This window comes from Thunnus albacares, chromosome 19 (genome assembly GCF_914725855.1).
Source record: "Thunnus albacares chromosome 19, fThuAlb1.1, whole genome shotgun sequence".
Lineage (NCBI taxonomy): Eukaryota > Metazoa > Chordata > Actinopteri > Scombriformes > Scombridae > Thunnus > Thunnus albacares.
Genome location: NC_058124.1, coordinates 25,811,385 through 25,835,292, shown reverse-complemented (window position 1 = coordinate 25,835,292; position 23,908 = coordinate 25,811,385). Strand labels below are relative to the sequence as shown.

At 37.1% G+C, this 23,908-nt stretch overlaps 3 protein-coding genes across 5 annotated transcripts; 1 reads left to right on the top strand and 2 right to left on the bottom strand.

Annotated features, from left to right (window-relative positions):
- Positions 1 to 61: 61 nt before the first annotated feature.
- On the bottom strand, positions 62 to 6,337 carry LOC122969234 (recoverin-like). Of its 2 annotated transcripts, none has more exons than XM_044334775.1 (4): positions 6,251 to 6,337; positions 3,758 to 4,346; positions 1,423 to 1,534; positions 62 to 507 (listed from the first exon to the last, which is right to left on the bottom strand). In XM_044334775.1, the coding sequence occupies exons 2-4, from the start codon at positions 4,136 to 4,138 to the stop codon at positions 422 to 424; spliced, it is 579 nt and encodes a 192-aa protein (XP_044190710.1). In that variant the 5' UTR covers positions 4,139 to 4,346; positions 6,251 to 6,337; the 3' UTR covers positions 62 to 421. The 2 variants fall into 2 exon arrangements, with proteins under 2 accessions (XP_044190710.1, XP_044190711.1); XM_044334776.1 differs by lacking the exon at positions 6,251 to 6,337 and adding an exon at positions 6,138 to 6,158.
- Positions 6,338 to 14,038: 7,701 nt separating this feature from the next.
- Positions 14,039 to 15,782, bottom strand: tmem238a (transmembrane protein 238a). The gene is made up of 3 exons (XM_044334777.1): positions 15,680 to 15,782; positions 14,589 to 14,746; positions 14,039 to 14,482 (listed from the first exon to the last, which is right to left on the bottom strand). Exons 2-3 carry the CDS (start codon positions 14,737 to 14,739, stop codon positions 14,319 to 14,321), a joined length of 315 nt encoding a protein of 104 aa, XP_044190712.1. The 5' UTR covers positions 14,740 to 14,746; positions 15,680 to 15,782; the 3' UTR covers positions 14,039 to 14,318.
- A 116-nt stretch (positions 15,783 to 15,898) lies between these two features.
- LOC122969232 (coiled-coil domain-containing protein 106-like) lies at positions 15,899 to 23,154 on the top strand. 2 transcript variants are annotated; one of them, XM_044334772.1, is made up of 8 exons: positions 16,083 to 16,120; positions 16,229 to 16,279; positions 17,131 to 17,277; positions 17,981 to 18,172; positions 19,608 to 19,760; positions 19,884 to 20,084; positions 20,838 to 20,998; positions 22,245 to 23,154. In XM_044334772.1, the coding sequence occupies exons 2-8, from the start codon at positions 16,240 to 16,242 to the stop codon at positions 22,398 to 22,400; spliced, it is 1,050 nt and encodes a 349-aa protein (XP_044190707.1). In that variant the 5' UTR covers positions 16,083 to 16,120; positions 16,229 to 16,239; the 3' UTR covers positions 22,401 to 23,154. The 2 variants fall into 2 exon arrangements, with proteins under 2 accessions (XP_044190708.1, XP_044190707.1); XM_044334773.1 differs by lacking the exons at positions 16,083 to 16,120; positions 16,229 to 16,279 and adding an exon at positions 15,899 to 15,987.
- The last annotated feature ends 754 nt before the right edge of the window (positions 23,155 to 23,908 follow it).

Below are 23,908 nucleotides of genomic sequence, written 5' to 3'. Positions count from 1 at the left end.
AGATTGATTTTTGTTTTATTAATGTTTTGTTTTTTTTACACGTAAATCTCTTTTTGTGTCAGTGTAAAGAGTCACTTTAAGGATGTGCTTCATGTTGGACACATACTGGTCAAGTAGGAGTTGCTGTGAAGCTTTGATATGTGGAGATAGTTGCAGATAACTGGGGGCATTTTTAACATTTAGTTGATGCAATTTGTGTGTGTATCCATTAAGAAAACTGTTCAGACAGTGCATGCACATTGGTAACAAAAGTTGTAAAACCCATAAGAAGATTCACTGCAGTTCAATTTGAACAATGCAGTGTGACGATGGCAACTCCTATAAGTTCACAATTTCTGAAGGTGCTGTTGCGTGTCAGATTGAAGGGCAGAGTGCAAAAGACATGAGTGGAGAGTTATACAATTAATCTGTTTGATCAAAGTTATTTTGCCGGCTGATACTGAATCAAACGAAGGGCTGCCTCATTGTCCAACACTCCCTGGATGAACTCTCCTTCTGCCACTCGATCTGGAAAGAATAAAAGGAAAAGAAATTTAGTTCAGGTAATTGACATGACCCAAACTTAAAAATACTTATTTAAAGTAGCTCTTAAAAACACACAAAATTAGTATTCAGGCATTCAGAAACGTTGAGGCATTGCAATCGGTTGTATTGGAAATAAGTTCACCTCATAGAGCTCGAGCCAACAAAGTCCAAGGAGCATCATCTACTAGTAAAACAAATGTAATACAGTCAAATGAGGCAGATGGTCGGTTACTGGTAATTCAGTTTTGAGAGACGTAATCTTCCACCACTGACAAATTCAAGAATGCATTTCCTGTTTTGGTGTGAACTCCAGTCACCTTCAGCAGCCAGCAAATCACAGGTCAACGTTTACTCTTGTTCACATTTGACCAGCGAATCAGTACAATAGGCCACCAGAAACGATGTGATCTTGATGCATCTTGTGTGTGAAAATGGGAGTCATTTTTCTTGCAGTTAACCATCACCCCATTTCTTATAATATTACACTACAAACGGCAGTATTCCTCACCTTACACTTACAATTCATAATGTAGCCTAGATTTGGTTGGTCTTTAATATGTTATGTGCATTCTATGCATTGACCTTTTTGTTTTGAAAAATGTTACACTTTTGCTTGCATGAAATTTGGGTCTGTTACAAGCCAATCATGTGATTCATTGATTGAATAAAGGATTGTTTGCATTAGGTTTCAAGACAGAACTTCCTAAAAGGTTTGTAGCACGCCTCAGAGCTTCATTGTCTAATGTCAGGCCATTCCCTCATCCATCCCACCTTCACAATTGGGCCCTATCTATCAAGTGGTTGGAGTTACAGTCATACAGACATTTCTCAGAAGCATAATATTTTCATTGGTTGACTCAAAAGAGCAAAAAAGCTATCTACTTATCACTATCTCACCATTCTCTCCCTTGTCAAAGAACATCCAGAGTTTATCTGCTCTCTTCTGAGGTGTGTTTTCATCTTCAGGCAGATCAGCCACTTCATCTTTAGGAATCAGCTTGAAAATTGACTATTAGAGGGAAAAAAAGCAGACACAAATTAGTCAAAGATAGAGAAGCATTTTGTTATGACATTTTACCTTTAATCTGTAATTTAAAAATGTGAGGTATGGTGACAAGATGAATTTCCTCCTTTGTCATTTTCATCATTAGCTGCAACTAATATGAATTCTACTTTCATAACTGCAGTGGGAGTAGAACCGTCACACCCAAGCCCTCCTCTAATCTCAATTTTGTCACATCTATGAGCCGATCATGTATCTACTGACAAAAACAGCAACAAACTGCTTTGGTGGCACGGATTAACCGGCCAGCTGCTTGGCTCCCCTGGCTTTGTTCTGTGATTATTCAGTATGAACTATAATCTTTTAAATTGAAATGTGGCAACTATAAATAGGTGTGCAGGGGTAGCAAAGATTTAAAAGAACCCAGGAAATTGGGTATTTTCCATTTGTTGTTACTGGGTGCTATATTGGGGTTAACACATAATTATTAAACAGCCCTTTGGTATATGATTATGCATTCCTCTCCCTTTTAACTGTGATTTTCATATGACAGATTGGATCTATACCTGAAGCATTTTACATTTCACAAAAGCCACCAAGTAATCCCAAAAGGGGAAGAATGCCAAAACTATTAGCTCACATTTCACTACAAAAGCAGAGCTTAAAGAAAATATTACTGCTATGGAAGCAAATTGATCAGGTTGTCGTATCAGGAGCAAACTGTCTTATTCAGACATACTCTGAGGAAGGATTTGGCTTTTTTCTTAAACCCCATTCTCCAAGTTCATTTATTGTAAGCCTTGCATAGTCTTTTTATGGCTATTTTTGCAGTGCAAGTTATATTTAGTTATATTTAAGAAGACAAACTACTGGCAGTTAATATTGTTTTTAAAGTGTAAAGTGCATTAACATCAGATGTACATCGATGTTAGGTGTTTATGACCATTTAGAAGTCTCCAAAATACACATTATACCACATATCCCACCCCATATCAACTTGTATGCTGATGATACTGTTGTTTATGTGTTTCATCTAACCACTCAAAAGTGTTCAGGTAGACAGTCTGACATTGGTTTTAATTTCCTAATTTGAGTTTCAATTATCTTCCTGGAAAAACAAATCAAATATTAAGTGTAAATGTTAGAGGTAATCTTCAATTTAAAAGTGCGTAGTCTATATTTATTCTACATATGTCCTCCCATCCCGATTCCAAAGCTCTGTGGTGGCTTAGTTCTTAATTTAACCTATCAGCATCAATTAAAGTCTAATCTTGTGTTTTAAAAAATGTTACCTAACCAGATTAAGTCCATGAGATGGAGAATAGCTTTCAATGCAGCAAGTTAAATTTGGTGACAGAAAAGGTATTCCTGACACTGAGTGAGTGGGTGTTAATGTGCGACGTGATCAAAAATGTCAAAAAAGGAAATTGTGATTCAACTTTTTTTATTTTTAATTCTACATCCAAATCAAGTGACATCCTTGGAGATGCTTAGATTGCATGCCTCAGCTTTCTATTCCTCTGATCTCATTGTGCAATTTAGATCATTTTCATAGAATTCAAATATGCTTCCTTAACAGTTCCTTGTGAAAATCTCCATCACTTTGATCCAGCTTCCAACCATGCTTTTAACCATCTAAACTCCTCATTCTTTTCACAATCCTTTTCTCATCACCTTCACCTATAATTCACCTATAATCAACAGTCCAACTAAAACTCTACTCACCTAAATCCAGAAAAGATTTATATAGATGATAATAATAATCTTATTCCAAAATGATAGAGGAACATAAACCAACTTAAGCTCAGTCTATCCAGTAGTTAGATCTGCTTTTAGATTTTTGTCTAAAAGCTGATAAAAGATACCATTGAGAACAGTCCAATATCAACTCATATGCAGAAAATACTGTTGTCTATGTTTCATTTTGCCCTTGCTAATTCAAATCTCTTATCTTATCTCTTAAATGGAGGCCATACTCTAACTACACAAAAGTGTTCCTACAGACAATTCTCAAACTGCTGGAAGTCAGACCAGTTGGTAAACAATGAGGAGTGGTTTAGATGATGGTAACAACATCAGCACCATATTTTTAAAATGAAAACTGTGGTTTGTGGCTCTGAAAGTCATATTTTCCAGCTAAGGAAACAAATATCTACCCTGCAAACACAATTTGGAGCTTGCAAATGCTTTTACAAGCTACTACATCACTGGTTTTTCTCCAAAACTCACCGAGCAAATTTCTGTGACCTCTGACTTGGTGATGTATCCGTTCTTGTCCACATCAAACAGAGAGAATGCCCATTCTAGTTTCCTGGTGGTCTTCCCTGTTGATGTCATGTGGAGGGCGATGATATACTCCTTGAAGTCCAGTGTACCATCATCATTTGTGTCAAAGGAGCGAAAGACATGCTGGGCGTATGTATTAGCATCGCTGTCTGGGAAGAACTTGCTGTAGATGCTCTGGAACTCCTCTTTTGAGATGCGGCCTGTTGGACACTGCTTCTTGAAGTTTTCATACCACTGGACAATCTCAGTCTCTGAGAATTTAGTGTTGAGCTTCAAGTCCTCCAAGATCTCCTTGGACACAGCCCCACTCTTGCTGTTACCCATTGTTGGTGGTGTTGGTGATGTTTCAGGCCTTTTTCAAAGTGTGAATTTGTGGCCCTTGACTTCTTCCAGGGCAATCAACAAACTTCAGCCTAGGGAGTTGCCTCCTCTATTTTGTCAAAGTGATAAACAGAAGACTATTCATAAAGTATGCTGCAGTATCCTTCCTGATCCTGGTCTTGGCCAGCAATTCAGCCCACAGAAGCAAATGCTGTGAAAAGAGCAAAAGCCGCTTGGTAAGCTCATTAAGCCTATCAACCATTGATAATACCAGCAGAGTTGTCACGAACAAGGTTCAACCCAGGTTGACACTAAAGTTCTTGTTTAGCAATATTAAATGGGTGGCAGTCTATTTTGGCATTGGCACAATTGAAAAAGGATTTTATAAGAGACTGTTGAAGGTGTGATCACTCTCACATCAATGGCATCTTTAACTGAATACAACAGAATGACAAAGTGAAGCTCAGACCACAAAAGAAAGCATAATATATTCAGCAAATCAAAAAGGGAAAAGCAATATAATTTTAGCAGCAGCATGGTGCCATGATTTAGCAAGTGAAAGTTATTAATTGATATTACCTGATATATTTTGACAAATGCATAACATCAAAAATATAAAAGGCATTTGTGATCACTGATTCCCATCGCACTCAGATGAGCAGTCAGGACAGGAAAAAAGGTTTCATTTGGCACTCAAAATATTGGTCTTCCAGACTAACTCAGATTTCTTTTTACAGTGTGTTTTTCCTTTTTTTCACATGGATTGAAATGCAATGCAAAATGAATACAGAATAAGCCTGGAACATCTATATTATTGAAGGCCAACAAGACTTTTTTTCCACCAAAGTGAGCCTGTCAACCCTGATTTCAAAGCACCAACCAGTGAGAACTGTGATTTACTCTACAGATCTTTAAAACACAATCAACTCAATCACATTTGGTATGTCCTGGAAGCTTAAATGGTAGGGAAAATTCTGTATGGGAGCTACATTCAAACATTAACTTTGAAAGTTAAGTGAGGTGGCCCAGCCCCTGAGAAGGATTCCCCTTAATTACAAGGTTTCAGGTCTGATCACCACTGTAGCCTAAGTGTCTACCAAAATTCACCTGTCTCAGGGTGTATTTCAAAACAGCCCCTAGCGCAGTAAAGTGTCCCAGTGCCAAAATCTCAATCAGTGCATTGGAAGTTCAGTTTCTCAGACAATTCCCACAATGTACCGTAAAAGCAAGGCAGTGCATTTGTTTGTTATCCTCGCTGACGGAAAGTAACATCACTATACTTACCTTACTAAAAGAACTTTATCTACAAATGTAAATAGACATTATACTAAACTCTAAACTCCAGGCTTTCTTCAAGTTAGTAAACGTTAGCTGTTGATGTTACATCACTGTAAAATTCTGCCTTAGACATGTTTTGCACATCACTGAGTACCAGTGTTCACTCTTCACCAATGCTCAAGCCCAAATTCACTGCATATGATTTCATACATACTAAGTGAGGGACTGAGACACGACCTCAGTATCACTTAAGGAAAACACTAAATTAATTTAAGTATGACGGCAACATTCATCAGTGACAACCAGCGAAGAATAATCAAATCTACTGAGGAGAAAGTGAAGCACTATGATGACCATAAATAGACTTAATTTATATCATTATGTGTTGATGCAAGTCGATTAAAAGCCATCTTAGCTTAAATAAGTATTGATGAAATCCATCATGACAAATTTACTTATGTGCAATAGTGGACGACAGATGAGTAAGATTATCCGGTCTTTTTGGTCTTCTCTTCAGCATGGCATCAACAGTTCTTAAAAAGTTCCACAGAGTACATAGCTGTAGATTGAAGTTGACTGTCACATAACAACAAAATCTATTGTAAATAATATTACTCTTCATCCCTTAAAACTATTTCTTTCCACCTTCTCACACCTCTACCTGCCTAAAATCCACATGACTAACAAGTGAGAGATTCCAACCAGAGTCTAAATTAAACAGTACCAATGTCACCAATAGTCCAGCAGCAACAATACAACAAAATGATTTTCAATACATCTAAGTCTTGAGTCTTTCAGATCATTATATTTGTCTCTCCGCTCTGCATGTTTTCCTACCTGTGCGAGCAGCTGAGGAGTCCAGTACAAAGAGTGGCTGTCAGCGAAGGAAACTAGCCTCCACCTGCTGAGATAAGTCAATTAACCCTGAGGCGGAGCCACAGCAGCACCCATGTGAGCCCCTAAAATTCCTGAACTTGTGGTGCTGTTTCTTCTTCTTTTTATTTATGTAGTTGCTCAAGTCACATTTATTTATGAGGTGTTTTTCACAAACAGGACAAAGGAAAAGACAACAAGAAGAAGCACATCACATACAACTTCAACTCATGAGAAACGAGTTAACAAAAATCAATTCAAATCAATTTGTTGTTTTTGCTCTGGACATGTGGAGGTTGGGGAGGGCATGGGTTTGTGTTTGTGTGTGTGTATGCTTTCTGTCAAAAAAAGTATGAAATTATACACAACTATACATTTATTCTGATGCAGAATTTAATCGGTATGACTTCCAGCTTTAATGGTAGTGAAAAAAAACAATAAAATTTAACCTTGATAGTCTCAGGGTCTCAGGACTCTCTTTGAGGAAAAATGCTCTTCAAATATTAGAGGTGATGTCACATTGCACAAAGCAGACCAGAAACCTTAAGTTTAATTTAGTTTAGTCTCAAATAAATTCAATTTATTAATATAAAATATATATATATATATATATATATATATATATATGTATATAATACATACTACCTTTGTGAATTTGTCACACTGTGTCACAGAGATGACGATTCAACTCTTTGGTCCTTTATGAGGCTGTAGTTTGTGATGTTGTATTGTATATATTATTGTATTGTTAGGTGTTTAGAATTTTTTTTTTTACTCTGCTATCTGCACATCTACATGTAGTGGATAAAATATTACACACCTCTCAATATAATGCAGTCTAATGAAAGACAAACACCACAACGCCAAAAACTACTACTTCAAATGTGACCACAGAGTTAAATTGTCACAAGGGTAATATTTCTTGGTTATTTTATAGTTTTGGACTGCAGTGTAGGAGTTTCTATTTTTCTGATTGAATAATAATATAACCAAAGACTGACTTTTATCCAGTTTATGAAAACTTCATTGGAGACTTTTAGTATTCCATGATGTTTTAAGTGCTGTTTCTTTTTGCTTTTTCATCTTTGCGTGAATAAACGGGAGGAGAAAAACATGATTTTCTGCTCATTCAAATTGCTGAATTGTTAGATTTAGAGATATTTGCAAAAGTATTGTCAGTTTTTAGCTTGAAGGATAGGTTCAAGTCACTTTTCAAGTCTGTCTTAAAACAATAGTCAGGTTCCCAAATGAACACTGACATATGTTTTTCTTGCTGTAATCATTCCTCCTGTTCATACTGACCATTAAGAGATCTCTTCATAATGCACTTTCATTGTCAGTGATGAGGGACAAAGTCTACAGCCATGTAAAAATGTCTGTAAAAGTTTATTTGAAGCTAATATGAGGCTTCAGTTGTCCAAATTAGTCAAATCAATTTCTTTCAAAGTTACTCTCTTTTTAGTGCCAGATTCCCTCTTTTTGTGATGATCCTTCCACTGTAGCTGAACAGGAAAACATTGTCTGTCAAGACACAAAGAAGGATTTTGTTACTAAAAAGACTGTAACTGTGGAAGATATCCACTTTATTTGACTAACTCAGACGACTGAAGCCTCATATCATCTTCAGATTAACTTTCATTTGTATTTTCCTATTAAAGCTCTCATCATCTCTCTCATCAATTACAATTATTATGTGATTATTGACATTATTATGAAATATGATACAATGGGAGTAACAGGGAAGTGACATGTGACAGAGGTGAAAGGTCAGACCAAACTCAGTGGACACCAAAGATACCCTGCAGCTTCTCTACCAAACAGCTTTCAACTGAGCTTGATGCCTGTTGCGGACTAAGCTAGGTCAGCATGGGGCAGGAATGTTGCCCGATTACGAGCATGCTGAGGGCTTTATCCGCTGTAAAAATACACCTGATCAAGTGAGGCAACGTTTCTAAAACTATTTCGGACCTATCTTGGAGTTAGTGGTTTAAATCCAGCGAGTGGTAGCGAGTGGCTCTGCAGCAGTCAGCGGGGGGAGTTAAATGCGCTTAACTAAGTGTTGACTGCTGATCCACACCATCTGCTCCGCTGCAAACAAGTCAACCACAGAAAACACAGAAAAACCACCTTCTCCTGTAGTTCACAGTACACATCGTCCAGGTGTAAACTTCCTGTCTAAAGCATTTTCGGTACTCCTCTGAGCTCAGAGATCATGACCTCAGTGTCAAAGTGGTCTTTAACCACTTTGACCCACCTCCCTCACCAGCTCACTGTAGTGCATTTAATGTTCGTAAAGTTTACTGCTACCCAACAGTGTAGCAGGAACATACAGTAGTTCTGCAGCTCACCAGCGGGTGTGTGTGAGATTGTTCGATAAAAGATCCCTGCTTCATATTTAAAGGCTCTATCTACATGTGGAAGGATATCTTTTTCTATCTTTTTGTATGAATCACCTGATCAGGGTTTTGAATGTGCAGTACATAACTGTGTTTTTATTGTACAAAACATAGTTGATGACATTTTGACCTGCAGGAACATGTTTTTATACTTGCTTTTAGAAAAATTCATAATATGCCTATATCCATTAAGCACTTGCAAGATACTGTTTTTCTAACAAGCCCTCATACATAAAACAACAAAACAAGTTGCTTGTCAGTGTTGTCCAAAATTGTTACATAGACAGTTACAAAAATTATTCATATGACTGTTTTCTGATCTGCTAATTTTAACGTTTGGTTAAAGTGGCTTGCCCTAACCCTAACCCTAACCCTAACCCTACCCCCAGTATACAACAATGTATCAAATGACAATGTGTAATGTTTTGTGCTTTTGTTGTTCATAGTGATGAACCTACAGAGAATTATCAGTGACTCTGCAGCTCCCCCTCAGCTTTACAGAGCTTTATAGTGAGTTTAAGCTCATTGTTTAGCTGTCTGGCTGAAACTTAACTGTTTTGGTTCACTCTCAGTGCTCTCATAGCGTCGTTTTCGGCCACAGAAGGCAGCTGCTTTCGGAGAAAAAGCTCAGCACCAAACAGCAAACAGACACAGTTAACTGTAGACTAGTTGGTAAACATAGTGGAGTTGGTAGAGAGCAAAAACAGAGGTGGTGTAAGTTTAGGCAACTAAAGCTGCTTGGTTAAGGCCAGAAAAATGCAACTGTTGGTAGGAGAGATTTATAGATATATTTTTAAATTCTTTTGATAAGGACTCCCACTCATTATCAAACTCACATGTACTAATAGCTTCCTTTCCATTAGAGTTTGGAGTTACTGTTGTTGTAACATTTTCCACCACGTGTTACATTGTGATTAACAATTTCATTTTTTCTTGCTGTCACCGAACAGCACAACAACAACCTGTGAGCATGTCTCCTGTATGGACTTTCATTCTGATTAGGATGACATAACTGCTTGCAGGCATCCTCCCCACCCACTGCTTTCATCTTTAGTGCAGCATTAAATAACTTCTGCATTAAATAAAACAACTTCATTCCTGCGCTGACATGCTGAGGCCTCTGTCTTGGCACCATCAGTCACGGCTCCATGGGTGATTTAGATTTTGCCATCTGGCTGCAGAGACTTTGGAGAGCCCTGCCAGAGGAACAGGAAGGTTTAGTAATATAGCTTCTTAAAAAATGTTTTTTTTTATCTTCATTAACAGTCCTTTATGCAGCCAGCTTCCATCTGATTTATTTCTGATGTGAAAGACATAAAGTGCTGCTCCATTAACAGACTTTCAGAATAAAGACTTCTATATATTATCAGTGAAAAACACTGGTGCGATTTGAAAGGATTTGGGGAAAGTTGTCTCTTTTTTGCTTTATTTGTTCTGTATCCTTGTTTTAATCCTTGTTTCACATTTAGATATTTTTATTCTGGGGCTCTACTGGAATATCTCTGCATGATTTATGGTTAAAAAAAACTCCTTATTTATCTTATACTGGTCCTTTATGCAGCCCCTCAGTTCAGCCTCTGTCTGAAACAGGCTGTTTTAGCTCCTTTCTCTTTAAAGGCCTATTATGCTTTTCCTTATTTTCTGTCATATATATATAATGTTTGGCTTTTTAATTACAGGACGCATTTTTACATACATTCATCTCAAGTTTTTGGAACTTTGACCAAGTCTAACATCCAACATCATAACAGTGTAAAAATGACAGAAAACCACAAAAGCATGACATGTGCCCTTTAAGTCCTTTTTCTCCACAATTTGAAGCCTGTAGCCACAAACTTTTTTGTAAATAATGTCTTTATATAATATGATATAAATATATGTAATATGTAATAAATGTAAATATGTACAATCACATTTTAACTGTTTAGTGGCTAAAGAAGTTCCTCCTGCTTCTCAATTGGCTCTTAAACTTTCTGGCTCCACCCACTGAAGTAACCAGTGAGTTTATTTCTGTCCCAAAGGATCTTTTCTCAAAATTCAAGATCAACTAACTTTAATTTTGACAAAAGTTTTGGAGCTGAAGCTGTTTTTTGGGAAATTTGGGAAGCACCCCGTTTGGTGCTTGTCACGTTCAACGTCATCCTCTGTCTGTCATCCAGATCTTTCTTATTTTAGAAAGGGGATTTTCCCTCCAGGCGGGAGTCTGGATTTATTGGATTAGCGGTTTTCATCCCTGGGCTCTTGAGACAAACCATTCTCTCTCAAAATCCCACCTCCAAGCCACAACCTGGTTTAGATTGAGTTCTTAGAAAGGGAATCCTTTGATTTAACGGAGAGGGGGATTAAAATAGAGGGACAGAAGGAGGGAGAGAGAGAGAGACACAGTGAAGGTGGTGATGGTAGGCTATGTAAGGAGGATTTGGCAATACAGGGAACGGCAAATCAGTTGTTACGAGAACGTGGCTGATAAGTACTATCAAAGCTCTTTGGTCCGACCTTGAGAAATCTATTCCTAGAAAATGGAAAATTTAATCTAGACGCACTAATGAGTATCATATCAGCGTGGATAATGTGGATGAGGAGGGAGCAGAAGGAGATCAACAGTGTTTCACCAGGAAAATTCATGTTTTGAAGCAATTTAAATAACACTTATTGTATGTAGCGAGGTGTGACGTCACCTGTTGGTTTGCACTGGAGCCGGTTGACATCAAAGCTATTATAAGTCTTCAAATCTTATTAAGGGAGAAATCATTTCCAAAATAACCACCAGCACACTTATTAGAGGGCCTGAATTTAGCGATTGAGACCACAATGACTCGTTGAAAATAAATACTGGATTAGTATTTCTAGAGAGAAGTTGATGCTTTTTGAATAGGAGTCAGTTGGAGCATCAGGCAACCGTTGTTGGCACTTTAAGGTACTTCCACATTGGCTCCATCTCTACTATGGCTATTACTACGGCCAGCGATAACAGAAAATAACCCGAAGTTAAGATACAAAACCAGAAATTGAACAGGTGAGGCCGCATAAGGTCAATACTGTATGATACGTCAAGCTTTTCTTCATACTGAAAATGTGTGGTTTAACATGATGGCATGCAGATGAAGCTGACACCTTCAGTCATTTAGCCAAACCAGCCAATATGTGTTTTGCTTTATCAACAAAATGACACATCAGGCCTTTTGCCCTCTGTCACATACACATAAAAATACATGTAGGTCATTTTAAGAGTTTCAACCCATGCTATTGTTGTTCTGGTGATTTTATCTGTGTAAAAAACCTTCTAATCATCACCTGTCAGGCCACAGGATGTCATCCATGAGATGTTGACATTGCGACTCGACATCTGAGGTCAACAGCAATGACTCAGCGTGCAAGTGTTAGAAACAAGAGCAGCAAAAACGAATTGCCCTCATAATCTCATTACTGGTTGTGCAGACGCTGTCTGTGGGGGGAATACCCTCCTCACGCTAAGTTCATTGAGTGGCGGGGCAGGGGGTTGTGACCTGAATGCCTGAGTGCAGACCACACCTAGAGGTTGTGGCAAATACCTCTCAACTGCTTGCTTTAGGTCATGTCTAATCCATTTATCAATCCTTTGTTTACCACGTGGTGGGGGCTTAAAATATCAGCATCTCAGAGGAGTGTACCATATGGTGAGGTATCAAACCCAAGAAAAACAACTCTCAAATATTCACTTGTGATGGACTTTTTGAGGTTTTTCTGACTGATCTGATCCGTCTTTGTTTTACAGCTTCTGTAAGTGATCTAATGATTTGTTTTGGGAGTGATGGATTACAGTAACTGTAAAAGAACGGGTAACTTTAATCCCACAGTGAGTAATCCATTACTGTCTAACCTCCGGATATGAGCAGTGTTTTCAGCAACAAAGCGAGAGGTGAATCAGATTAGCCGAGCCGGGTCAGAGGTGAAGTGGAGATTTGTCTTGGTGGAAGACAAATGTTCTGCTGCCAGGTCAGTTCCTCTTTTTTATTGTCTGCTTGTTATGGATGTGTGAGTTCAGTAACCAGTTTGTGCCAAAAAAAAAAAAAAATTTCTCAGGCTTTTGTTATCTGTTCAGAAAGAGGAAATAACCTCTCTGTATCTCTTGGAGGTTTAAATGTCTGGGTGTCACAACTACAACAGGATTACATCATCTCATTGAGCAATTTTTGTTGCAACATAAATAATCAGCATGTTGCAGGGTGATACTGGATATGACCTCTTTACTTTATCTTTGATCTCTGCTTTATCTTTGTTGTGCAGGCCAGAGATGGATAGATGATCTACTGGTGTTGTTGTAATTCCTGCTGGTCACCAGTAGAGGTCAGTACAGGTTACATGATGCCACTTCATGAAATTAGATAAAATAAGATTAACACTAGACTTAATTGAAGAACATATGTTTATTAAATGTGTTTCTAATCTAGAATCTATATAAATGGTCCATCCTATGCTTCCCCCACCCAAAAACTTTTTTTGTGTCTTTTTAAAAGTCTGTAAATATAATTTAAAGTGCAGCCTCATAGAAAAAAGCCTGAACCATAAACACACATTTTATTTACCATGACTACAGATTGAACATTAAACAAACCCCCTTTTGGGAGTTTTTCTGCTCACATGGTTCCATTGTGTTTTCTTACTCTGCTGCATTATTGGGAAATGATTCATATTTTCATATAACTGATGTTTGGAGCTGGAAAATAAAATAAAAACAAAGAAAAGAAAGATAGGACTTTTAAAAAAATGCAGAACTACAAAACACACCAAGAATTAGGAAGCTACACAGTATTATAAAGCTAATAAATAAATGTAGTTTATGTGTGTATATGTGCAAAAACAGATTTTAAGTAAAAATGTAGTGAACTACATAATTTTTATTGTGTAGAAATTCATAAATATATCATATTACTATTGTGCATATATAATAAATGTGACATAAATGTCAAATGATGAATTTATCATGTTATTTATAGGATAGTACAATATTATTGCAGTATATACTTCTGTATATGTACATTAGTAAAGTTATACATACTTTATTAATCTTGAGGGAAATTCATGTGTGATTACAATAATAAAAAAAATTACATGTACAGTGATGTAATCTATGATCCAGTGTTTAGATCTCTATATGTGATCCTGTTACTTTGAACATGTGTATTGACATCTATTGTATTACTGGTGATTATTGAATCAATACCAGCCAATCAAATTGTCATTCGTGTTGTTTGACTAATGGAGTGAATCTGTTTTTAATATTAAATAAGTATGAAAGTGTATTTTTAGATGAGGACATCGCGCCTGGTTGTGATTAGAGAGCTTAAGTTATATTACATAAAATAAGATAAATACATTTTTAATGTGTAAAAAAGTCCTTTATTGAAATCTAACAGGAGATCACAGCGTCATTGAATGATAATCACATCTAAAACACTATAAAAAATAAAAATACAAATCATAATAAAACATCATGACGACAGTATGTAACAGAACAGCAGGTGCAAATCTATCATGAAATGTTTCTCATATGCTTGTAACACTCAGCGTATTTCAGTGTTACATGTGGTTTCACCGAGTGTCTGTATCTAACATTAATACTGACAAACACAGGCATCACCGGACGTTTAGGATTGTCAGTGGTGGCTCCTGTAAGTGCGGATCTTGCGGCTGAGGTTGCGAGCCAGTCGGTCGACGGCGCTGCCGATGTGTCCCAGCTCCCTCTTGGACGTCAGGCCCTCGATGTTCCCGCTGTACCAGAGCACCCATCCGCCCAGCGACATCAGCACGAACAGGGCTCCTGCACACAGATCACATCAGTCACTTCTTCTACATTCATATCATCTCATTTATAGTTCTGATCACAGGCTGAGGTAGGGAGACTTTCTTTGTCTTGACCAACATACCAGTATAGACCAGCAAGTCTCCAAAGTCTTGTCCTTTGACCTCCACAGGGGCGAAGACTCCCACCAGCAGGGCCGCTCCACCCAGTAAATCCATCAACACAGCAAAGGCCAGAGCCAGTTTACAGTGGGATAAACCATCACACAGGCCCATAATGAAACTGGTACAGAGGGAAGAGAAGGAAGGTGGTCATTACTGGTCCATCGAGAAACTCACAATTTTGAGCCTTTCTGGTGGAAAATGGTCATATTTTAGCATAAAATGCTATATTATAACAGCTTTGGATACCCTGTTATGATTATTTTTAAACGTATAACTTGCATATTACATTTACTTTGCATATATTGTAAAAACTTGTCGGTATATATGCAGTATGCTACTTCTGTGTATATATGTAAGTGTATATTCCTTTCCCTGTCCTTTAATATTGACAATTAAAAGAAACCTTGAAAAACTGATTCAAGTGTTAAACAGGATAAACTATTCAGACGGATAATTGTAATAAATGAAAAGAGATCACAAAAAACATCTACATTTACCCAAAGATCAGCAGCAAAAATCATATAATAATGTTGATAATTAAAAATAAATAAAATAAGTGTGAAGAGAAGGAAGAAAGTGAAGGATCAATAGATGACTGGATGATAAAACCAGTGACATCAGCATTAAACCAGCACATCTGTACTTTACCAATACAGACAATTGATAGTGTGACTCTTACATACCTATTTATAACCCATAATTATGCGTGATTCGCTGAAAGAGTACAGTATTATTGTATTTAATGTATGTAGTAATTGCAATACATTTAACACTATCGGCATGCACCAAGTATTTTGTAGGATTTTGTACTTTGCTTTTTGTGTAAATATAGTTAAGTATGGATTTAATCACAATTTTCAAAGCATAATTAGCTTTACTAATTTACTTGCACTGTCCAATGTCTCAACAAAGACTGGATGTAAAAGTTAGAGCTTATTTAGCTTCATGAAGACAGACGCAGTGAGTCCAGACTATCGTCGACAAAAAAATCTATAATAAACTTAAACTCGAAACTTAACTTCACATCAGTAAAACACCAACTTTCACTTACTTATTAATGTGGTTCAGTCTGCAGCGTGAAACTCTTTATTCCACGCTTTTTAAAGTTTATCCTCTCCTTCCGTGTTCACTTTCTTCGTGTCGCCACCTTTACCTGCGCCCCGCCCACAGGTGACACACTTCCGGTGGGATGTTTGGACGCGTTCCAACACTTTCTACTCCTCAACCTTTACATGTGAACTCTATAGAAACACTTCTGTCTCTTCAGGAAAGCAGATATGAGTCGCTGTGGAGTCAGAAAACAAGCTGTCTGAGCTGAGCTGAGGCATCCGGATGCATCCTAAACGTGTTTTGGGAAAGGTGAGGGGACAAGACCGTTGTGCGCATGTGTGAACTAAATGAAAAAATGAGCGCGGTGCACCTGTTGAGGCTACTTATAATCAGGTAATTGCTGGCGGAGAGTGAGTTTAGCAGCAGGAACGGGTGGTTTCAGGTTGTATTACAGAAGTATTACTGATTACAGAACAACTGCAGACAAATAATAACAAGTTTCTGACTACATGTAGTTATTACTCATCAGTATCGATTACCTGACAACCTGAGTTTTCAGCCATGAATCCTCCAACAACCAGAGATGATACAAACCCGCCAGGTAACAGCAAATGGCGCATCCACTGTGAAACAAACATGTAATGTTTCTTTCCTTTTTTTAAAAAAAAAAACTCATCTCTTATCCTTTTATGAAGCGCTTTGTAACTTTGGTTTTGAAATGTGCTGTACAAGTACAATTTTACTTACTTACCAAATGATTGAATGCATTTTTTAAAGAATTAAATAAGCAACTGCAGGGTTTAGTTGAAGTTTTAGTCATCTAAAAAATAGCTCCTGGACTGGTCAATAATGGTTTTTGTTTTTAAAATAGCTGCAAATAATCAGGAAAAGACATGGTGGGACATTTCTGAAACTATCGTCTTTGAAATTGTATCTTAAAATAAATGTTTTTAATTGAACTATTTACGTTTTTATACCTGAATGTATCTCGCTTTGATTTATACAGTGTTCAGTGACACATTTTCTATGTTATAAGTGTTATTCTTGTAACTTAGTTATTGACCGCTGATGTAAATCATAATTACCATAAATACACTTTATTATTATTAAAGTAATTACCTGATCAATTAGTCAATCAACAGAAAATTAATGGACAACAATTTTGATAACTGTTAGCCAAATAGGCTAAACGGTAGCTGGTTCCCACTTCTCAGATGTGAGGATTTGCTGTTTTTTTCTGTTCCATTTGATTGTACATTGAATATATTTGGGTTTTGGACTGTTTGATGTCACCTTATGCTCTCTGGGAACTTGTGATAAGCATTTTTTAATATTTTACAACATGTTATAGGTTAAAAGATTAATCGATTAATTGAAAAAATAACTAGAATAAGACTTTCTTATACTTGCTTTGCAGAATCTTATGTTTCTATTGTCTTCTGTGTGTGTTAGAGCACTACATGCCTCACTCTGCCGCAGCAGGAGGAGGAGGAGGAGGAGGAGGGTATCTGGATGCCTATGAGGTCTCTTTTCCTCCGGAGGAGTGTATAGACAGACCGCCTGCCTATCACCTGAACCACAGCCAGCAGATGATGGACGGTGCAGTACACCACATCTACTACTCGTGACCACTTTTATAATGTGCAGTAACACACGCATTTGGATTATATATTTAAAAAAAATTAAAAGGATGGGTTCACAATTTTTCAACAGTTAGGTGTTCAGACTGGCTGTTAAAAGATCCCATTTAAATGCACTTTCAATGTAAGTGATGGAGGCCAAAATCCACAGTGTGTCATTTAAAAGTAGATGTGAAGCTTATATGAGGCTTCAGCAGTCTGAGTTAGTCATATCAAGTGGATCTGACACATTTACAGTCTTTTTAGCGTCAAATTCCCATGTTGAGCTGCGATGGAAGTAAAGTAACAAAAAGAGGGACTTTGGCACCAAAAAGACTGTAACGTTGAAAGATATCTACTTGATTTGACTCATTTGGACGCTGAAGCTTCATATTAGCTTCAGATAAACTTTGGAATACAATGTTACACAAAACAAGGACTGTAGATTTTGGACCTCATCACTTACATTGTAAGTGCATTATGAAGGGTCTAAACCTATTTCGATATCGTATGACACATATATGTCTGTAAATATAACTGTAAGGGTATTTATGGGGAATATTGAAGTTAAAGATTCATTTCTTTTCCTTAAGTCTACTGTATCATCCTTCTCAAATTCATCTTGAATAGCTTCCTTCACTTTTCTTTTCTTCTCCATGTTTATTAACTCTCCTCTCCTGCAGTGCCCGTGGTGCAGGAGTCTCCTCACTCTCAGTACAGCCCTTTCATCCTGGTCTCTAACCTGCGGGCTCACCTGTACGTCGCTCTGGAGAAGAACACCTGGCTGCAGAAGCACATTGAGGAACTGGAGGAGGAACGCAACTTCCTGCGCTGTCAGCTGGACCGCCTCATCGTCAGCATGAGGAGTCCTGAGGGTGAGGCATCAGGAAACACATCCAACTTATTAAGCACTTAAAGGATTTGCCTGCTGATTTTCTATATTTTTCTTATTGTCAACAAATCTCATGTGCTGTAGACCTCCGTTGTTGTCCAAAAACTATTAAACACGTCAGTGAGCCACACTGTTGCTCTGGGTGACATGTTCCTTTACCATGAAGATTACGGTCATGTTAGTTTGTTGTGTTACATATCACAACCTCTTGACTTTGTGCTACATTATAAATTTCTCAAAGAACTTCAGTGCAAAGTCAAGAGGTTGTGATTTGTAGCACAACAAGCTAGTGAAGCTCTGTAAACAGAACATGCTCAGACTCACACAGAACTACTCTCCTAAGACTGAAAATGTGATCGCTGTTATTAGTCTTTGGAGCCATTTCTAAACAAACTAACGTGACCAAACTCTTCATAATGAAGGAACATGTCACCCAGTGCAGCGGTGTGGCTCACTGACGTGTTTTTAATATTTTTTGGGCAATAACGGAGCTTTACAGCACAGCGGAATAAGAAATATCAGGCTTTGGATACACACACAATACTTGTAAGTAGATCAATTCATTGTTTGTTTGGCTCTACACAGGAGATTTGTTGACAATATGGAAAAATATAGAAAATTGGCAGCCATGGACCAAAAAATGAAATTAATAGACAAACATTAAAATAAGTTTATTTGTTGTTTTTTTTTAATCTGATTTGTGTCTTTGTTTATCATCTGATATTTGGGGTTTATTTTGAGGTGAGATGATGTCACAGACCTCTTGAGTTATTTTGGCTTTGTGAACCTCATTTTCTTATCTTTTCTTGCTTTGATATGGAGCCGGGGAGGGACCATTGAGGATAAAACAAACAAATTTGTGCTTTTGATTTAATAATTTATATTATAATAATATAGTAAGTTATGTTGTGTAATTAGTGTTCTTGATTTATCTATTTTGCCTATTCCCTTCCTGTAGAGGGCACCAAACGCCTTCAGTCAGCAGGAAGTTTGAAGAAAGCGATGAGGAAGACTTTTGCCCTGTAAAGTTAGTTACTTTTTTACGTGCTGATGTATGTTGAATAAACTTGTTTGATGATTTACTTCAGGTTTGTTAGCAATCCTGAACCCCAATCCTGAGTTTTTATGAATCAGATGACACCTTGAGGAGCATAAAAGCTTTTTTTTTACATTGAAGGGATTTCAGAGATAACAAAGTGTTAAAGTTGAAGTTTATCCACACATCTTAGTCCAAGATCAATAAAACCTTATGAAGTCCAGGTGATCCATAGTGAGGGTGTATGCAGGACGAGGGATGGCGTTAAAAATCAGGAGCACAAATTAGTTATTTTTTTTCTCCATGGCCTCTCTCGGGCTCCGCACTCTGTTGATTAGTTACACTGAAAAATAAATATTGTTATCATTATTATTATGAACAGTGACAGAGTGGTGTGGAGACCCCCAGCATGCTGTGAATGTCCAGCCCGTCATCTCTCCCTCCCCTCCCTCACCCATGACCACCAGGTCTGGAATGACCCTCAAACGCCTGCAGGTACCGGGACCTCGGACCCGCCGCAGCACTGCCATCCCTGGTGAGGAACCACTTTCATATGTTAGAATTATTGAACTAATTTGCAGTTCAGCAGGTTTCGAATATCACACTGTAAACTAAAATGGAGACAGACTCGAAACATGACGACAGTTTTGTGCTACAGTCAAGCAGGAGTTTCACCTGGAGGAGGATAAATACTACACCGAGGACGAGTACATGGAGGAAGAGGAAGAGGGGGAGGAAGAGGACGACTCGTCGGTGGAGACGGGCTCGAAGAAGAAGGGACGAGGACGAGCCAAAGGAGAGCCGAGGATGAAGATGAGGAGGATCTTTAGGATCACCCACGGCAGGGAGAGGCAGAGAGGTGAGAGTCATGTGACAAACCTCCTTCTAACTGTTCCTCAGAATGATTCGTCCTGATGTATTAAACCAAGCAGCTTAATGATAATGATGTGCACGTTTTAAAGTGTGTTCAAAATAAACACAAAATATTTAATTTTTTGTACAGACAACACAATTGCATACAAAGTTAATGGAAAGATGAGAGTGGATGCAAACTAAAAGTGGCCAAATTCATACAAATAAAGTCAGGCTGCAACAAACGATTATTTCCATTATTGATTAATCTGATGATCAGTTTCTCGTTTAGTCATTTGGTTTTTAATATGGCAGAAAATTTCCAAGACCCCAAGATGTAACCTAAAATACCCAAATATATTCAGTTTACTATCATAAAGGACTTAAGAAACTAGAAAATAGTCACATTTAAGAAGCTGGAACCAGATAAGTTTAGCTTTTATTTCTTTAAAAGAAAGAATCAAAATGACTAATCGACTCATCGACTTATCATTGGAGCTCTAAAATAAAGTGTTCAATCTGAATACATGTTTAAGTTTCACTCAAGAAAATAAATGCAGGTGTTCTTGAAGTAAAAAAAGGTTGAGAGTTTTTATGAAGTTACCACCTGTGTAAATATTTGACTTAATCTGGTAAATACTGTAATTACTGCAGATTATTTAGCAGCAACCGAAACTGTGTTAATTTGTCTGTAATCCTCTCTGTGATAAATACTCATCTGATATACCTCTTTCCTGTTTTCTCTTCACTCTCTCCTCAGTCAAAGACCCAGATGGGGTTCTGATTCGTTATAAGAAGATCCTGTCCACCTACCAGCGAGTGAGGAGCATGTCCCGAGCCTTCCAGATCCACGGAGTCGACCGAAACACGATGGCGTCCACCTCCCCGATCGCTGAGCTGCTCCTGGTGGCGCCAGAGAAGGTCTGAAATAAACATTTCTGTTCATGATAAAAGGAAATATAACAATTTCCACATTCCTATGCATGGCAGATCTGTTGCCTTTTGATGTTGTAAGTATTTAGTTTATGGCTGCAACTAATGCTAATGATTTTTTTCATTATCGATTAATCTGCTGATTATTTTCTTGATTAATCGTTTAGTCTATGAAATGTTAAAAAATAGTGAAAAAATGGCGTTCACAGTTTCTTAGAAGCCACGATGGTGTTGTCAATTAGCTTGTTTTGTCTGATTAACAGTTCAAAACCTTAAAATATTCAATTCACTGTCAAATATGACAAAGAAATACAGCAAATGGTCACATATGAGAAGCTGCAACCAGGAAATGTTTGACATTTTTGATTGAAAAATGACTGAAACAATTATTCAATTATCAGAATAATTGCTTTTCTCTTGATTAACAGATTAATCGTTGCAACTCTAATTTAATTAATTCTGGGCTGTAAAATTCTTTTTTTTTTTTTAAATCACAATTAATAAATTTAAGTTTTGAAATTAGTTATTTAATCTTTGGATGATGCTTAAAATGGATCCTACGCATAAAACTGTACACTGAACACATTTTCTGGTCATTCATTTAAATTATTATTCATTATTGGTTCATCTGTTGATTATTTTTTCTCAATTAATTAATTAATTAAACATTTTTGTCTATAAAACATCAGAAAACTGTGAAATATTTCCAGTTTCCCAGTCTCCAAGGTGATGTCTTCAAATGTTTTCTTTTGTCCGACCAAACAGTCTAAAACCCCAAAAATATTCAGTTTACCATGATGTAAGATCAAGAAGATGCAACAAAATCTCACCTTGAGAAACTGGAACTCAGTGTACTAATCAACTAAACATTGCAGCTTTAAAATTAAAGAAACTATCATTGGAAGGTTTCTCTGTTCTCTTAACAAAATGTTCCCTCGCTGCTTAAATGTCTAACAGTCTGTGTGCCGTATTGCAATTTATATTGCAGTTAAAAATTTGGGGGAAATCATTGAAAAGCAATTATTTGCTCTAAACTGATTCAGAGCGACTCAGTGAGTGCAGCAGATGAATGAGGGTTGTAATTTAGTTGAGGCTTTGGAGAAAGTGAAGTTTTGAGACATTTCTAAACATTTCTAAAGTGAGTTAGTTATAAAGATCAAAAGGTTGAGGTCAGATGAATCTAATCATTTGTTTAGGTTTCTCTCTTGACCCTTTTCATTTTCCACATCTGCAGGTGGCGGAGGTCGGGGAGTTCGAGGCGTCTAAGGAGAAACTTTTAGATTACGCCCGGCGGTGCTACAAGACGATGGACGATCAGACGCACGCCAAAGTCCAGGCCATGAAGAAGACTCACAAGCTGCTGCCGATCTCCTACAGGTTCAGGAACTGAGGAGAAGAATAAAGGTTAAATTCGTTGGGGTGGTTTGCACACTTCACATAGTGTTGAGGCTTTGTTTTTTGTTTTTTTTCATTGCTTGAACATAAGAAGAAAAGATTAGAAACATGAGGTCAAGAAGCCAAATCACAGGATTAACTTAGTTTGAATATAGTTTAAGATTTCTGACAACATGCTGCTTGTTTTTCATTGAATTTATTGTGCAGCTGTTATAGTCAGCAGGGATATGATTTTGTCTTTTTCACTGGAGGTTGAAGTTACTTGAAGTCACTTACTGCTTTACCTCAGGAATTAACTACAGTAGGTTAAAGATGCAAAATATTGTGAATTATTGGACACAAGTTTTCACCTCAGAGAGAACTGATTTAGTTTCCATGCCTGAAATCATGTTTTAGAGCAGGTATACAAACAGTGAATGAAAGACAAAGAGTCTTTAATTTATATTTTTGATCTGGTTGTAATGAAAAGATCCCAGATGATTGTTTGAGTGGCCTTTAATTAGTTTCACCTTTTGTTTTCTATCTGATGAGAGAGAAATATTTATTTTCTTTATGAGTTTTTGACAGTATTATATAGTTGTTTGCACAATATGTACATTTGATTTATATTATTGAAAAAGTTTGTTCATGTGTCTAATGCCTGAGTTACATATTGTATTTAAGTTGGTCACATGAATGTATTTATGTTGAATTATATGATGACAGAAAGCTTAAAATGTCACTAAATGGAATAAAGTAAATGACTTGTGTGTTTGTTTTGGGGTTTTTTTTTTTAAAGTCAGGATGTGATTAATGAGAATTTGTGAATGAAAGTATGAATTTTACCTTTTGAATCCAGAATTCAGAAGAGAATATCAGCAATAATAACACAGCAGACTGGCTGCCTGCTTAGACATGATAAGTTACACAGTTTGTCACATTTCAAACATTTAACAGATGCTCTTATCAAGGCTCTGCAGCAGTAAAACCGTCAGTGATTCAGCTGAGAAAACATCCTTTAAATTGTTATTAAAATTGATGAAGAGCTGGAGAACGAAATTAGACTTCTTATCTTTTTTTTAATAGTAGTTACAGTAATACTAGTGCACTGTGAATATACTGTATGACATGTTTAACAGCAGGCTGCAGCTCCCTCTAGTGGCCAATGGTGATACTGCACTGGTTCACTTATGACAGACCACAGGAGACACTACGTGATCCAGAAAAGGTCACCACAAAGCAGAACTTATATTGTAGGGAAATTTTTATTTAGGATGTGTTGTATATTTTATGAAATATTTAAAATAGACTTCTGACATATAAAACCTTTCATTTCAAACAGGCATTTTAACTCAAAATGTGTTTCTGTGTCTGAATTAAAATCCCAGGAAGGTATTTGAAAAGTTTAAAGTAAACTGAGGTCAAATGTGTGCTGACATTCTTTTCATGATCCGAGACTCTTAGATCCGAGGAAGGCAAATCTTAATCCTACAGCAAACAATAACATTTTAGACAATAGCATTC